General features: G+C 38.9%; 1 protein-coding gene across 5 annotated transcripts in view; it reads left to right on the top strand.

Moving 5' to 3' along the window:
* Positions 1-16,475, top strand: part of LOC149025362 (alpha-glucan water dikinase, chloroplastic-like) — a 37,461-nt gene that overhangs the window by 13,605 nt on the left and 7,381 nt on the right. For 3 of the 5 annotated variants that reach the window (XM_089145585.1, XM_089145584.1, XM_089145588.1), the window contains 4 exons: positions 1,455-1,593; positions 1,834-1,959; positions 3,572-3,682; positions 11,337-11,435. In XM_089145585.1, the coding sequence (XP_089001711.1) occupies positions 1,455-1,593; positions 1,834-1,959; positions 3,572-3,682; positions 11,337-11,435 (475 nt within the window). Of the gene's footprint in view, positions 1-1,454; positions 1,594-1,833; positions 1,960-3,571; positions 3,683-11,336; positions 11,436-12,141; positions 12,278-16,475 lie in introns of all 5 variants that reach the window. The other 2 variants (XR_016171724.1, XM_089145586.1) reach the window with 2 other exon arrangements.

Genomic DNA, 16,475 nt, shown 5'->3' on the forward strand with positions numbered 1-16,475 from the left:
TTTTATAACTCTTTGTCGACTCTACGTGCTTTATATCCTCTCTCATATGATCTGCTCTAAAAGTTGGGGAAGCCATCTTGATAAGAGATGGAAGGAAGCTATGGTAGAGGAAATGAGGCAATGAAGAAAAATGACACTTGGGAGCTGGTTACACTTCCTCCGAAAAAAAAAAAGTGGGCTAAAATGGGTATTTGTGGTTAAACAAATATGGATGGATCAGTCAACAAGTTGAAAGCTAGACTAGTTGCAAAGGGGTTTACCTGGACCTATGGGATTGATTATCAGGGAGACCTTTGTTGGAAATAAATACGCGGAGTTCGGGTAGGTGAACAAAACTGGAACTGCACCAACTAGACGTAAAGAATGCCTTCTTACATGGGGAGTTAGAAGAGGTCTATATGGAAATCCACATGGTTTTTCCGATGACAATCGAGGAAAGTCGGTGAAGAGGTCAATATATGGGTAAAAAGTCCCAGATGCGGTTGGACGCCAAGGCAATGACCATTGGGACAAGCAAAGCAAGCCGATCATACACATGCAAGAAGTCAAGTACAACATCACACCTCATTGCTATGTAGACGAATTGTCATCACAGGGAATGATGGTGAAGAAATTCAAAATGAAGGACTACTTGGCAAAGAGCTTGAAATTAAAGATCTAGGGAAGTTACAAGATCTAGGGATGAGGTGGCTCGATCAAATAAAGGTATACCATCCCAAAGAAAGTATGTCCTAGATCTATATCGAAGTGGGAATGTTGGGGGTAAAGTAGTGATACCCCATGAAGCCGGAGCTAAACTTAAAGAAAAAGAGGGAGAACCAATGGACAAAGGAAGATACCAAAGGCGGTAGGAAGCTTACACGCCACACCGGGGACATGCTAGCGAGGTATAGTGAGCAATCAGCAGACCATATTTAGCCATATGAAGGCGTTATCGAATACTACAGTATTTGAAGGGAACTCCTGGAAAAGGAATACTTTTGTCACCCACTGATAATCTAAAAGTAGAAGCATACACTGATGCAAACTGGATAGACCTTGGATAGAGCCTGTTGGAGATCAAGGATCCATGTACCAGGCTCTTTTTATCTGAGATTCTCCTGAGTTGATGGACTATGGCTACTTCCTCTTACTCTCTCATCTTTAGTCAATCTTTTTCTTTTTCTTCTTTTTCCTTCTTATGTTCCCATATTCCATTTCTCTTCTTCCATTCTGCAGTTTTCCCTTCTCTGTTTTGATTTGATAAAGCTGATTTGTTGTTCTTGTATTCTTTGATTTGCAGAAAACATAGTCCTCTCTGCCTATCATCTCATTAAATGAGCTTTTTAGCTCAACATTTTCCTTTTCTTTTCTCTTTCCTGTTCTGTACTGATTTTGAAATCTTCTGTAAATTTCTTTTGTTTCAACTATTTGAACTGAAAATTAAATTATTGTGCATTTTCTGTAAATTGCAGTGAAGTCAGGGACAGTGAATTGTCAGAGAAAAGGTTGCCAAGCTCAAAGGGATGTGACCATTCTCCTTCTCCTACTTTGGTCAGAAAGCACTTCTGTGGTAGATATGCTATATCATCTGAAGAGTTCACAGGAGAAATGGTTAGGCTTTCAAATAGAATTTATTCCCTTGCTTAAGGTGTTATTTCCTTTATTCTTTATTTATTTTGAGGTGTAGTTTCATCTTAGGGTTTGACTTATTTTTCCTTGCCTTGCTGTGATAAGCAAGTAGCTCAGAGTTTGCTGAAAATATGGAATTCTGACTATGGAACAAGACATGGTATTATAATTTAAATTTTCATTTGAACTTGGCTAACCTTTATAGGCCCTTATATGTTGCAGGTTGGAGCTAAATCACGTAATATTGCACACCTGAAAGAGAAAGCACCATCGTGGGTAGGAATCCCAACATCAGTGGCCCTACCATTTGGTGTTTTTGAGAAGGTTCTCTCGCATAGTTCAAACCAGGTTTGTGTTATCTGGTCTAACCTTCCTTGTGTACTCATGTAGTCATGATCAGTTTCTTATGTCACCAGTCTACATACTATGTGTGTTCTATTCCTCCAAGATCAGCCATATCTTCTGCCTTTCATTTGATAAAGGCTTCTGTTGTGGATGTGGGTCAGGTAGAATGTAGGCCACACATGATCTCATTGAATAACAATATCTTAGGATGTTTAATTATAAGAGTTATGCAAGATACTGAAAACACTCATTTTCTGCTCGGGTTGATGGTTATAACCTCCTAGATGTTGAATTTTAATGGGAAACAGAAAAGTGAACCCACCCCATAATTATTTGGCAACCTCACAATGGAAAAAAACATTGACCTGGTTTTCTTTACAAGGAGTGTTGCCAAGAGCACTCTTTGTTTTCCACTTCTGGATGACATTTGTCACTAAATATAAGCATGATTCCTCTTCATTTCCACATTAAAATGGCCCCATGTTTAGGTTAGAAGAGGAATGATGTCATCTGACTTATGTGGACAAAACTATGTGATGCAGGATCACTCCCTTGGACCTGACTGAACCAGTTTGAGAAAGTGCATCGAAAAGTAGGTCCAAATTTGGTCAGATAAAAAGGAGGATATTAGTTTCTTTTTGTATTCTCTATTTAGCTTAGTCTTTTAGCCATTTTTCTTTTTTTCTTTTACACTTTGCATAGTGGTGGAGTTCCATTAAATTTCTGTTTTAGGGTGAAAATATCTGTCTTTTGATTTTCTTTTATTTATAATATGTAATTGTTTTTAGACAACCAGATCTTAAGAATGATATTGATTTTGGTTCAGAGTTAGGAAAAGCGTTGTTTGATTTTCTTCCCATTGTGAACCCTTCGATTGAGAAATAGAGGAGCACTAGTTACTTATAAAAGTGGGAATTGTAGCAGCCAAGTAGATTTCTTCCTAACAAGAAGTGCAGATGGAATTTCACATAAGGATTGTAAGGTTATCCCTTAAGAGAGCCAAACCACCCAACACCAGCTTAGACTGGTGGTCCTGGATTTTAATCAGTTCCTAGAAGCGTGGGAGGAGGGAACCTACCAATCCCTTAGGTGTCCAACTTCTAATATTGACTAGTTCTCTCCTTTAGAGTTCTGTTTAATAACCAAAATGTTAGCTCCTTTGAGATAATTGATGAGACATCACCTTCCTATTTTCCTTATTTTTCCTATTGTTGAACTGGGTTGGTTTATGGTGAACTTGATAGAATATTTGTGACTGGGGTTCTGTATCACCTTGTCCTCGGGGTAGTCAATAGAACTGCTTAAATGGTGATGTGGTTCATAATCATTTGAGTTCTGATGAAGCCTTTTATTTTGGATGAATAAAAAATTATATGAAAGAGAAAGAAAGATTACAAGGTCTTTAAGCAGATGATCGAAAAGAAGAAGGAAGATCCCAGGAGACAACAATAAGCCAATTCCTTGGGGTATCATCAACAGGGGGATGGGGAATAGCTACTAGTCTAGAAGAAACATCAAAATAGATGGCATTCCAAATCTGATGAAGCCTTATCACATGTTTCATTTATTTTTCAGCTTATATAAGAGAATCGATTACTGTATCACCTTATTGCAGGCAGTTGCTGACACATTGGAGACCCTGAATAAAAGGCTGGAAGGAGAAGACTTTAGCGCACTCGGTCAGATCCGCAAGACGGTTCTGCAGCTTGTTGCACCACCTCAGTTGGTAAGGTTTCCAGTTTAACAATGGCTCCTCTCCCACACACTTACAGTTCCCAGTCAATCTCAGTGAACAGACAGCAACCATAGAATGAAACCAGCTTAAGATAATGATAAATAGCTTTATCAATCCTTTATCCAAGAACAGAACAGAATAAGCATAACGTAGCTAATAGAAATGATAAGTTTCAGAAGTAGTAGTCTCCTCCGACAGCTACCTGTGAGGAACAGCTCTCCTCCTGCAAGGTCTACCTTGCAATTTCCCTAAAAATAATCAATTTACCTACCTTGCTATGCTTCCCCTATATAATAATTCCCTTCTTGACAAATCACCCCCTACCCCAAAACTTTCTGTTGGATTCTATTAGGAGTACAATTAGAGTTTGTATTCATGTAAAATTATATTCCTTGTAATAGTCTTCTTTCCACTTAATTATAAATAGAGGGCTTGAGATCATGGATCGATAAGCCATTCTACCAATTTCATATTTCTCAACATGGCATCAGAGCCTAAGTTCGATTAGGGAAGAAAAAGAGAAAAAATTCTCGGTGAGAAAAACCTACCTCCATTACCGAGACGTCTCTCCAAGCAGCCATCGCTTTTTTTTTTCATCTTTGAAAAAAGAAAAAAGAATAGAAGAACCATCACCGCTGCAAGTATACCATCACCGCTGCATCTCTTGTCGAGCCAGAAGCCACCCATCGTAATTCCCTGATTTTTTTAAAAAAACCCATCGACTTTTTTTTTCGCAGTTCTGTTTGGTTCTTCAGTTCCACTGCACCCATCGCAAACCCTCGCAAACCCATCACAACCCATCTCCTTTTTTCTCTGTTCTTCAGTTCCCACTGCACTACAGTGGGTTCGATTAGGAAAGACCAAGAAGAAAAGGAAAGCAGAAGAGAAGAAAGAGAAGAAACACCATCGCCGCTGCTTATCGCTACTTGCTGCATCTACCCCTCAATTTGAGAAGAACAGTAACAGAAAAAAAGTAGAAGAGAAACTGCTGCACCAAGCCACCATCGCCATCGCCTTCCCCTTAGCTTTCGTTCTCGTCGTCTCTCCTGCTTTTGGGACTTCAGGAAGAAGAAGAGAAAATGAATCAGATAGCCTATGACGATGGGTGAACTAGGTAAACATAAATCAGACAGCCTATTTTGGTTTTCTCCAAATTTAGACCAAACCATATTTTGGTTCTCTCCAAATTTAGACCAAACCAGACCATTGCATATTTGGCCGAACCATATTTTTATTATTTTATCTTTCTTCTAATCTACTATTCTGTTAGAGAGAGAGAGAAAAAAAAAAAAGAAAAAAAGAGACTTGTTTGGGTTGTTTGGCTATTGCATTCTACGACATTTCTGTTACTTTGAAAGGGTGAAGATTGAAGAACTGCAGATAATTTTGTCAACATGACAACTATTGATGATACTCCTACTTCCACTGGCTCCGAACATTACCACACTCTTCATCCTCTTTCGGTAAGATTTGATGGGACAAATTATTTAATTTGGTCCCGATCTACTTACTTGACTATTGCTGGAAGAGGACTTGTTGGATACATTATGGGCACCACTATCAAACCTACTACCACAGGCATTTCACAGGATAAATGGATCTCAAATGAATCTCTTATTATGTCATTTCTCTTGAATTCCATGGTTCCAAATATTGCTCGTGGATGTCTATTACTTGATACTACTGCCCAAATCTGGAAGGCTACTACTGAAACATATGGACAGTTGGGGAATGATGCACAGGTTTATGAGCTACGAAAGAAGCTTCATGAGACTACCCAAAAGGAACTGACTGTGGCCCACTATTATACTGAGTTGTGATCTCTTTGGCAAGAGTTGGATCATTATAGGGATTATCACCCCACTAATCTAGATGATATGGCGACTTATAAGAAGCACATTGATAAGATTCGAGTATATGACTTCTTGGCAGGTTTGAACGTGGAGTACGATCAGATCAGAGTGCAAGTCTTAAGTTGTTCTCCCTTTCCTACACTAGAATAGTCTTATGTTCTTGTTCAATGTGAGGAAAGTCGTCGATTAGCCATGCTTCATACTCCTATTATGGAGAAATCAGCTTTACAGTCTGTTCGCACTAAAACCGCTGCTTCCTCTACTATCCATACCAACTCCTACCTTGCTACTTTAGGTAAAACTTTTACAGGCTTTCAAGCTTCTTCAGTTTCTACTCCTTGGATCATTGATATAGGAGCCATAGATCATATGACAGGTTTATCCACCTCTTTCTTACAATATTCTCCAACTTCTGGAAAGGATAAAGTTTGAATTGCTGATGGCTCCTATTCTTCCATTGCTGGAAAAGGGACCATTCAACATTCTCTATCACTTCATTTATCTAAAGTTTTACATGTTCCCTCTTTCTCTACAAACTTGCTCTCTATCAGTAGTCTTACACATGACTTGAATTGTAAAGTGACTTTTTTCCCATTTTACTGTGTCTTCCAGGATCTGGTCACGAGGAAGGAGATTGGACGTGGTAAACTAGACAATGGACTTTATTTGCTTGAGCCAATTGGAGAATCTGTGTCTGCTTTGACTACATCTTCTAATCCGGTCCATTTGGTAATCTCAGACCTTCATCAGTGGCACCGTAGGCTAGGTCACCCCCCTCTAGGAACTCTTAAGAAAATATTTCCTGATTTGGTTTCTTCTTGTAATGAGGATAATTTTTTTTGTGAAGCCTGCATTTTTGCGAAGCAGACTCGTTCTACTTATTTACCTTCTCTTCATAATAGAAAACCTATTCCTTTTATGCTAATTCATACTGATGTGTGGGGTTCCTGCCGACGTGTGTCTATTACTAGCCATAGGTACTTTGTTACTTTTATTAATTGTCATTCTCGTTCTACATGGATTTATCTTTTAAAACAAAAAAATGAGGTTTTCCTATGTTTTTGTGATTTTCATAATATGATTAAAACTTAGTTCAATGCCACTGTGAAGATCATTCGCAGTGACAATGGCACAGAGTATATTAATGGTGAATTTCAAAGATATCTCTCTGACTCTGGATAATACATCAGACCAGTTGTGTTGATTGATACGGTTGCCCAAAATGGGGTGGCCGAAAGGAAGAATCGGCATCTCTTAGAGATAGCCCATTCCATTATGATCGCTATGAATGTACCTGACCAATACTGGAGTGATTCTATACTCACTGATTCTTAGCTTATGAATAGGATGCCAAGTAGAATACTTGGTTTTAAATGTCCTAATGAGATTCTTCAGGGAGCCTGTTCTTTTGTTATTCCCCCAAAGGTTTTTGGATGCGTATGTTATGCCAGAATCACAGCCCACCAAAGTAAGCTGGCTCCCCGCGGCCTACGCTGCATATTTTTGGGGTATTCTGCTACTCAAAAAGAGTACAAATGTTATCATCCTCCTTCCAGGAAAACCATTGTATCCATAGATGTAATTTTTAATGAGTTTTGCCCTTACTATACACCTCTCCAAGGGGAGAGTCCTAGAGGAGAGGTGTTCTTTCCGACTCTAGATCTTCCTATCACACACCAACACAACTTAAGAGTCCCAGAAGAGTTTCTTGACCAGGGGGAAACTTCGGTCAGTATAACTGAGGACTCTAATCCTCCCCCTTCGATTTATGAACCATATGAAGAACCTAGCCAGGGGGAGACCACTCCTGTGAGACACACTGTTGGGGTCTTTCAAAACCAGATTAACCAGAATAAGGAGGTACAGACTTACCAAAGGAAGAAATACAATCGGCTAAAGCAGGTGGGGAGAAAGGTGATACGTTACCACTTCAGTCTCCTGCTCCAAAATCAAATTATACTGTTCCCCTTAAGGGATCTTCTTCTGATCTTCCTATTGCTGTTAAAAAAGGGGTCAGATCTTGTACTCAACATCCCATAGCTAATTATGTTTCTTATAACTCTTTGTTTGTCTCCTATCGTGCTTTTATATCATCTCTGTCATCTGTATCTGTTCCTAAAAGTTGGCAGGAAGCCTATGCTGATAAGAGATGGAAGGCAACTATAGTAGAGGAAATGCAAGCAATGAAGAAATATGACACTTAGGAGCTGGTTACACTTCCTTCAGGAAAAGAACCAGTGGGCTGCAAATGGGTATTTGTGGTTAAACAAAATATGGATGGATCAGTCAACAAGTTAAAAGCTAGACTAGTTGCAAAGGGGTTTACCCAGACCTATGGGATTGATTATCAGGAGACCTTTGCCCTGTTGCGAAACTAAACACTGTCAGAGTTCTGTTGTCTATAGCTGTGAATAAAGACTGGAACTTGCACCAACTAGACGTAAAGAATGCCTTCTTACATGGGGAGTTAGCAGAAAAGGTCTATATGGAAATCCCACATGGTTTCTCCAACGACAATACTGCAGGGAAAGTTTGTCGGTTGAAGAGGTCAATTTATGGGTTAAAACAGTCTCCTAGATGCTGGTTTGGACGCCTCCTGAAGGCAATGACTTCTATTGGGTACAAGCAAAGCAATGCTGATCATAAACTATTTGTCAAGAAGTCAGGTACTAACATCACACTTCTCATTGTCTATGTAGACGATATTGTCATCACAAGGAATGATGGTGAAGAAATTCAAAAGTTGAAGGACTTTCTTGGCAAAGAGTTTGAAATTAAAGATTTAGGGAAGTTACAGTATTTCTTAGGGATTGAGGTGGCTCGATCAAAGAAAGGTATATTCCTATCCCAAAGAAAGTATGTCCTAGATCTATTATCAGAAGTGGGAATGTTGGGGTGTAAAGCAGTTGATACCCTTATTGAAGCTGGAGCTAAACTTAAAGAAAAAGAAGGGGAACCAGTGGACAAAGGAAGATACCAAAGGCTAGTAGGGAAGCTTATTTACTTGTTCCACCCCAAGCCAGACATCGCTTATGCTGTAGGTATAGTGAGTCAATTCATGCATGATCCATATTTAGCTCATATGAAGGCTGTTATCAGAATACTACAGTATTTGAAAGGAACTCCTGGAAAAGGAATACTTTTGTCACCCACTGATAATCTAAAAGTAGAAGCATATACTGATGCAGATTGGGCTAGATCTCCAAACAGGAAGTCAATTTCAGGTTACTGTACCTTTGTTGGAGGTAATCTAGTTACTTGGAGAAGTAAGAAACAGAATGTGGTAGCTTTATCTAGTACCGAAGCTAAATATAGAGCTATGGTTTGTGGAGTTTGTGAGCTACTATGGTGGAGTTTGCTGCAAGATATTAGAGTCCAAGTTCCAAACCCTATGATGTTATATTGTGACAACAAGGTTGCTATTAGTATTGCTAATAATCCGGTACAACATGATCGAACTAAGCACATTGAAATTGACAGGTTTTTTGTCAAAGGAAAGTTGGAACAAGGGCTTATCTGCATGCCTTTTGTAAGATCTGGAGACCAAATAGCAGATGTTTTCACTAAAGGTTTGAAAGAAAGAGATTTCCTTCCTATTATAGGCAAGTTAGGCATGACTAATATCTATGCCTCAACTTGAGGGGGAGTGTTGGATTCTATTAGGAGTACAATTAGAGTTAGTATATGAGTTAAATTAGCGTTTGTATTCATGTAAAATTCTATTCATTGTAATAGTCTACTTTCCGCTTAATTATAAATAGAGGGCTTGAGATCATGGATTGATAAGCCATTCTACCAATTTCATATTTCTCAACACTTTCTAATTCAGTTATTTCCATTTCAGGACAGCAATGTCTGTTACAGATCTTATTCCTTCTTTTTATCTCTTCTTATACAATCCCTTGCTTCTCTTTCTATTTTTGCGATTTTAGACCCACGATACTAGGGGCCTATCATTTCCTACTAGTAAGAATGAAAATATATTTATTGAGCTTGTAGCTTAATATGATAGGAATGAAAAGAGAGAGTTTTTAAATATCTTAACAGAAGCCCACTACTTAACACAGTCCAAATTAGCATAATTTGTACTGAAGCCAGGTAATAAAAATATAAATTGTCCAAACCAGCTTTAGGAACTATAAAACTTGACAGAGGAAGTATGCCTGCAGACTTCAGTAGGCCAGTGTGCTAGCCTGATTTCTCCCTTTAAGAGTCCCAGTCCATTTGCACGAGAAGATAGTCGCAACCCAGTTTCATTTGGTGTGTCAGATTATCGTGTCCTTGTCAGGTTAGTGGGCTTTAATTAAATCTGAGAACCCACTAGAGCTCTCTAAAATTCATATTATTTTAATTAGTTATACATATCATTAGACACTTTTTTATGAACTGAACTCATTTAGAAAACAAATTTCTAATTGCTTCAAGCTATACCAATCAACTTCTGAGGAACATTGAACTCCAAATCTTGATTTGTGGAATTGAGAACTGTATCTGCTAATCTTGAAAATAATTTTCTTTTTCTTTTGAATGTTAGATTTGCAACTTTAAGTGCTGTTTTACTCTTATTAGTGGATTTTCTAGGATAAAATCATAATTTAATCTTGAGGGCTGTACTCAGCTGAGCTAAGTCAAAATGTGCCTTTTCGACTTTCTTACATGCCACATGCTGAAGTTTGAGAAATCTGTTAGGTCTGCTCCACTAATTCGCCGAAGGGAAACTAAATGCATTCCCTCACCTCTCCACCACCTATGGGGAAAAGAAGAGTCAATTTATATAGATAGCTGCTATTGTCATTTATATCTCATGCTTTTACAGTTTTAAGTTATACAGAAAAAAAATATACGTAGTTGGCATTTACTGCTTCTTCCTTTGGTGCCTAGCCTGTAAGTCTCATCTGCTGGTACTTCTTCATTACCTGGTCTGGAGTCCTGAAGACACATTCATCGATTTATTTTTATGTTCCTGGGCAATGGGCATGGTCCACATGAACCAAGCTAATCCCTTCTTTTTGTTAGTGATATTGATAACCCGGTCACCTGTAAGCATAATAAGACTACCCTTCTTTTGACATTACTTTTGGTTACCTATTTGTAACTTCTTGAGATAGCTCCTTGAAAAATGGGTTGACAGCTGAAAACTTCGATGATTATTTTTTTTTAATAAAATACATTGTTTATCAAAAAATGCATTTTCAGATACAGTTTCCCTCATAAAAAGGGGGCAAAACAGCGGTCACCAGGGGAGATACCAAAAATCTTATTTGTTGAGACCTATCATTGCTAAAGATGGGGTTACTTCAAAAAGGAAAAGGAAGCGGGAGGGGTTAGGGCATGTGCGGGAACACTATTTGTTAATTTGTTGAATCCTCACCTCAAACAAGAATCTTTGACTCCAAAAGTCCCAGGGTAGATGAAATTTACGCATCGATACGGCTTTTATTTTCAAATAAGACATGTAAAATTATATTTTCTATATTACATATGGTTAGAGGGTGCTGAGCAATGTCTTGTTGTCTAGTTTCCCTTACACTGCCTTGAGTCACCAGTTCCCTGATGTCGGTACTGCTTGGAGTACCATAGATATTCATGAACATACATGGGTTTACGCATGCCACTGCATGCCGTGGCATGTGGTTGATGTGGGTGTGAAATTTGACAGAGTGGCTGATTCAGCTGATCACGCACTAAGATATGCTGATTATCATGAATTGTGGAGTAGCAATTTATGCATATAAATATTATTGTTATTGTTATCATTATCATCAGCCCTGATGGAAGGGAGATGCTGTTAGGTGCAAGAGTTGAAGAACAAGATGCAAAGTTCCAAGATTCCCTGGCCTGGTGATGAAGGCGAGCAGCGATGGTCACAAGCATGGATGGCAATAAAAAAGGTAAGCATTAGAACTCTATATTCAACTGAAAGGCCTATTAGATATTTTCACTTTACCTTCATCTATCTCAGGAAAATATGATTAGTCAATATATATCTAGAGGCTTAAGGTTATTTTTGGGTTTTAATTTTGAGTAGGAGGTAAGAAGTCCTTAAAATACCCAGTTTTCATTGTTTCACCTTTTGCATTTTCACAAACATCAAAATGCTTACCATTAGGCTAATTACAAAAAATATTCAAATGTGATTTTCATTTGCTATCAGTTCACAAACAGGGAGAAAAGCAATAAGTCCACATATTATAACGTGATGGATGTAGAAACTCATTAAACAGGTGGAACAGGAGCATGGTGGTTAGTGTCATTACCTGACCTTTTGCATATTTTCTGTTATTGTCTACTGTCCAATTGTATTGTACAGAACTGCCACCCAAGGGTGATATTTTCCAGATATGCAACATGTGAAACTTTATGGTCCATATCAAGCATTTAGGCTATTGGTGTCTGCTCCTGTTTTTCAACAGTTTCTGTTCTTCAAACAGAACTGATTCTATCAAACAGTTTAAAAGTCTTACTTTGGCACTCAGTAGTATGGACTATGGAGATGAATTGGAAACTCACTGAACTGGATGCTGCTGTTGACGTTTCCACAAAATGTTGTACAAGAATGGAGTAGCAGTGTTAATTATTTTGGGCTTATGTTCCCAGTGATGCAGGACTGAAGACTTACCTGCATATGAAGTCCAAGAAAAATCAGGCCTAGAAAGACCCAGCTCTGGCTTTGAACGGTTCAATGTGCCGTAGGTCCATTATGTTTTCTTGTTTAAGCTAAAAGCGAGTTCAGGTTCAATTTCTGAACTACTTTGTCTTGTCTCTTGAATAGAATGTATGTTGGAAAGACTACCTATTCAGGTGCACACAGATAAAGGTGTTCTATGGTGTTTTAAACTATTGTCTTAATTTTATTCCCTTTTGTGTCGTAGAAGTTTCTATTTAAAAATGGAAGGAGTTCTGCTGATCCGTAATTTCATTGAAACCAGAAGAAGTGATGAAGTTGTGAAACTTGAGGAATGAGAACTACCACAAAGTGAATACTTTAGGAACTTGCAGCTAACCATGGACAAAGAGGCTGATATAGAGGATGATGTTTCCCACAAAATTAAAGTCGGTTGGATGGAGTCAAGAAGTAATTCAAGTGTGTTATGTGATAATTGCATGCTTAGCTGGCTCCAAGAGTTTTTGTGCTTTTGGAGCTAGGTCACTTTCTCTGTTGAATGAATCAATTTCCTTTTACACCCACACCCCCCCCCCCCCAAAAAAAAAAAAGAAAAGAAAGAAACGCATGCACACTTATTAGGCTCAAGGGGAAATTCTTTGTAATAGTAATAAGACCAGCTATGACATATGGCGCAGAATGTTTTGCAGTTAAGAAGAGTAATATAGATAACATGGGTGTAACAGAGATGAGGACACTGAGGAGGATGTGCAGCCCAAGAGGGACAAAGTAAGAATAATTATATTAGAACTGAATTGAGAGTTGCACAAAATCTAGACATGCTCTATGAGAGCCTGATGTAGGAGAAACCCTAGAAACTAGGGGACCTACAAAGTGGGCTACTAGACTCTTAGAATTAGACACCTATTCTTGACAGATAGTAAAGAAAGGAATTTGCAGCACTTGAATTCTGATTAATCATGCATTTAAGACAGCTAAAGTAGAGAAATAAACACAATAAGTCCTACTGGTAAGCACAACTAAACAAGAATCAATAGGGAAACAAGGGGATGGGGATCTTGGCACCATAACACTAAATTGAATGCAAGGGTATTAAGAAATTTAAAGAAAATAGAGTTGTCATAATCAATATCAGATTTCTAACAAGGAATTCAACAATTAACAATGTAAAGGGAGTCTTAGGAAGTTTTTGTTTTAAACAAAACTACTGCCAAAGAATAAATGAGAAATATTTAATGAGAGATAATGTTACTTGCTGATCCTGGCTGCAAAACAGGGGTTAGAAAGCATTTAGAAACAAAAATAAGAGAAAGAAAAAATATTTTGAAGTAGTGGTGAATCCTACGAAAGGAGAAAAAAAAATATTTTGAAGTAATGGTGTATCCTAGGAAAGAGAGTAGGTGATAAGAGAGAGGGAGAGAAAGAAAAGAAGCAAAGAGAAGGGAAGGGAGACTAACAAAACGAAAACTAGACGCCGTATAAGGGAAAGAGGGAAGAAAAAAAAATTCTGCAAGAAAAACAGAACAACTGTGGGGTTTGGGGAAGAAGAAGAAGATTTCCAGGAAAGAAACTAGGTATTTTTCAAGAAAAAAAAGAGTAGATCTTTGTAGAGCAGAGCAAGGGGAATTTTTCTAGTGGGAAACAAGGGTGAAAGGAGGAGAGAGAGATTATCTGGAGAGAGGGGGAAAGCTAGTTCCGCCAAGAGAGAGAGCAGCGTGAGCTTCTTTTCTAATTCTTTCATTCATTCATTGATTGCCAAAAACAAATTCCAAACAAGGTTTAAATTAAAAAATTGATCCCTCACAACCCTACGTGTTTAATTCCCAAAATAACCCCAACTTAAGTTGTAAATATAACCCTAACCCAAAATAATTCAAAATTGGGCCAAAATAGACTCTAAGCCCAGCCTCATAAAGACTCAAACATTAAATTAAAATATTTCAATAATAAACTACCACCCAACCCACTAAGACTAAGGAAAAAAACATGACAAACTGCTTATGAGCAGTGTTTCTCATCGAACCATAGGATCCTAGCAATCCGATAACCTCCGAACTCATCATCCATCCACATAGATACTGTCGTGGGATGATCATCTACATCGGCGTCGCCAGTAAACTCGGAACTGCTCACTGATGTCCTCATCAACTCTCCCCGACTTTGAAGAATTCACCTCCGGTAAATAAAGGCTCTAGTAGTACTCTAGCATGTCTGGGTCAAGTCGTTGTAGCTCCGCCATCGTGATCCAAGTGTTGTTGATCTCAGGATGTCCCCACCACTTAACTAGGAATTCTCTGTAACCTCCCTCTTCTGTAGTTATAACTCTCTCATCAAGGGTCTCTTCAACTGTCTCAACTCTGTTGTGAAATTTAGGCATAGGTGGTACTGAAGTAGTAGGGAGTGAAGGGGTCTTACCAGTAGGATCATCAAAAACAAAGGGAAGGGTGTCAAGGTCATCTGGATAGAAAGATGCAGTAGTAGGAGTGCCATGGAAGGGGACAAGGTCCTCCACATTGAAAATATTGCTGATCCCCATGTTAGTTGGTAGATTAAGAACATAGGCATTAGCTCCTATTTTCTTTAGAATCTCGAATGATCCTGCACTACGAGCATGTAGCTTGCTCGCTTTACCTTTAGTGAAATGCTGCGGTCTAATCCTAACCATCACCATATCTCCTTCTTGAAACTCTTGCAGTCGTTGATGCACATCAGCTTTGGACTTATATTGATCATTACTCAGTGCTATTCGTTGTCTTATACTTGCATGTAAATTAGATATGTGCTGCGCAAAAGACTCGGCTGATGGGGAAGTCCTAGAGCTGAACACAGTTGGAATAAGGTCTATAGGAGCCTTGGGCTGGTATCCTAGACAAACCTCAAAAGGTGATAGACCAGTGGTTCGGTTCTCAAAGCTATTATAGGCAAACTCGGCTTAGGTAAGGACCCGATCCCAACTGGTAAGGTACTCTCCTATAAGGCAACACAACAAGTTCCCTAGACTTCTATTAACAACCTCAGTTTGACCATCGGTTTGTCGGTGAAATGCAGAAGAGAAATGGAGTTTGGTTCCCATCATTCTCCATAAAGTCCGCCAAAAGTGACTAGTGAACTTAACATCCCTATCGGACACTATGGTATTAGGCAACCCATGGTACTTGACGACCTCATGGAAGAAGAGTTTAGCCACAATTGATGCATCATATGTCTTAGAACAGGGAATGAAATGAGCCATCTTTAAGAAATGGTCTACTACCACAAATACAGAATCATGACCTCTGAAAGTCCTAGGAAGGCCAAGCACAAAGTCCATACTAAGGTCTTACCACGGAGCATGTGGTACAGGCGAGGGAGTATACAACCTTGTGTTCTGTTTCTGTTGCTTAGCAGTCTGACATGTTTTACATTGACTCACTACCCTAGCAACATCTCTTTTGAGTCCTGGCCAGTAAAATCGGTCCTCTACTAGGCTAATCGTCTTATCTCGACCAAAGTGATCAACAACTCCCCCAGCATGCAATTCCCAGGTCAAGAAATCTCGAAGTGAGGTCCTGGGAATGCATAGTTTGGTTCCTTTAAAAAGGAAACCATCTCTCAAAAGGTAATCTAAGCGGCTAATAAGAGGATCTCCACTGAGAGAAGTGAATACCTCACTAAAATCAGGGCAAGTGGGGTATTGGCCCTTGATTCGCTCAAATCCTATAACCTCAACACTCATTGTTTGAAGTAGCACATTGGCCCGACTTGTAGCATTTGTGTGGCGAAGGTATATATTAACCGGCTTAATGCATCAGTAGCAATATTTTCAACACCAAGTCGATGTTTGAGTACAAAGGTGTACTCTTATAGAAATTCAACCCACTTGGCATGCCTCTGATTTAGCTTCTTTTGGGCACTCAAGTATTTTAGGGCCTGATGATCAGAATATAACACAAATTATTGCGGTAAAAGATAATGGCGCCAATAGCGCAAGGCTTGGACAACCGCATAGAACTCTTTGTCATAAGTGGAATAGCGTTGCTTGGCTTCATTAAGCTTCTCACTAAAGTATGCAACAGGATGTCCTTGACTAAGAACACCACCTATCCCAATGCCAGATGCGTCACAATTAACTTCGAAGACTTTAGAGAAGTCTAGAAGGCGCAGGACTGGAGCCTCAATCACTAACTTCTTAATCTCTTTAAAAGCCTTCTCAACACTTTTAGTCCATTGAAACTCCTTCTTTTTCATACAATCTGTGATAGGAGACATAATGGTACTAAACCGGTAGATAAACCTCCTATAAAAGGTGGCTAAGCCATGGAAGCTT

This window comes from Hakea prostrata, chromosome 2 (assembly GCF_041222555.1).
Source record: "Hakea prostrata isolate BN-2017 chromosome 2, UWA_Hpros_2, whole genome shotgun sequence".
Lineage (NCBI taxonomy): Eukaryota > Viridiplantae > Streptophyta > Magnoliopsida > Proteales > Proteaceae > Hakea > Hakea prostrata.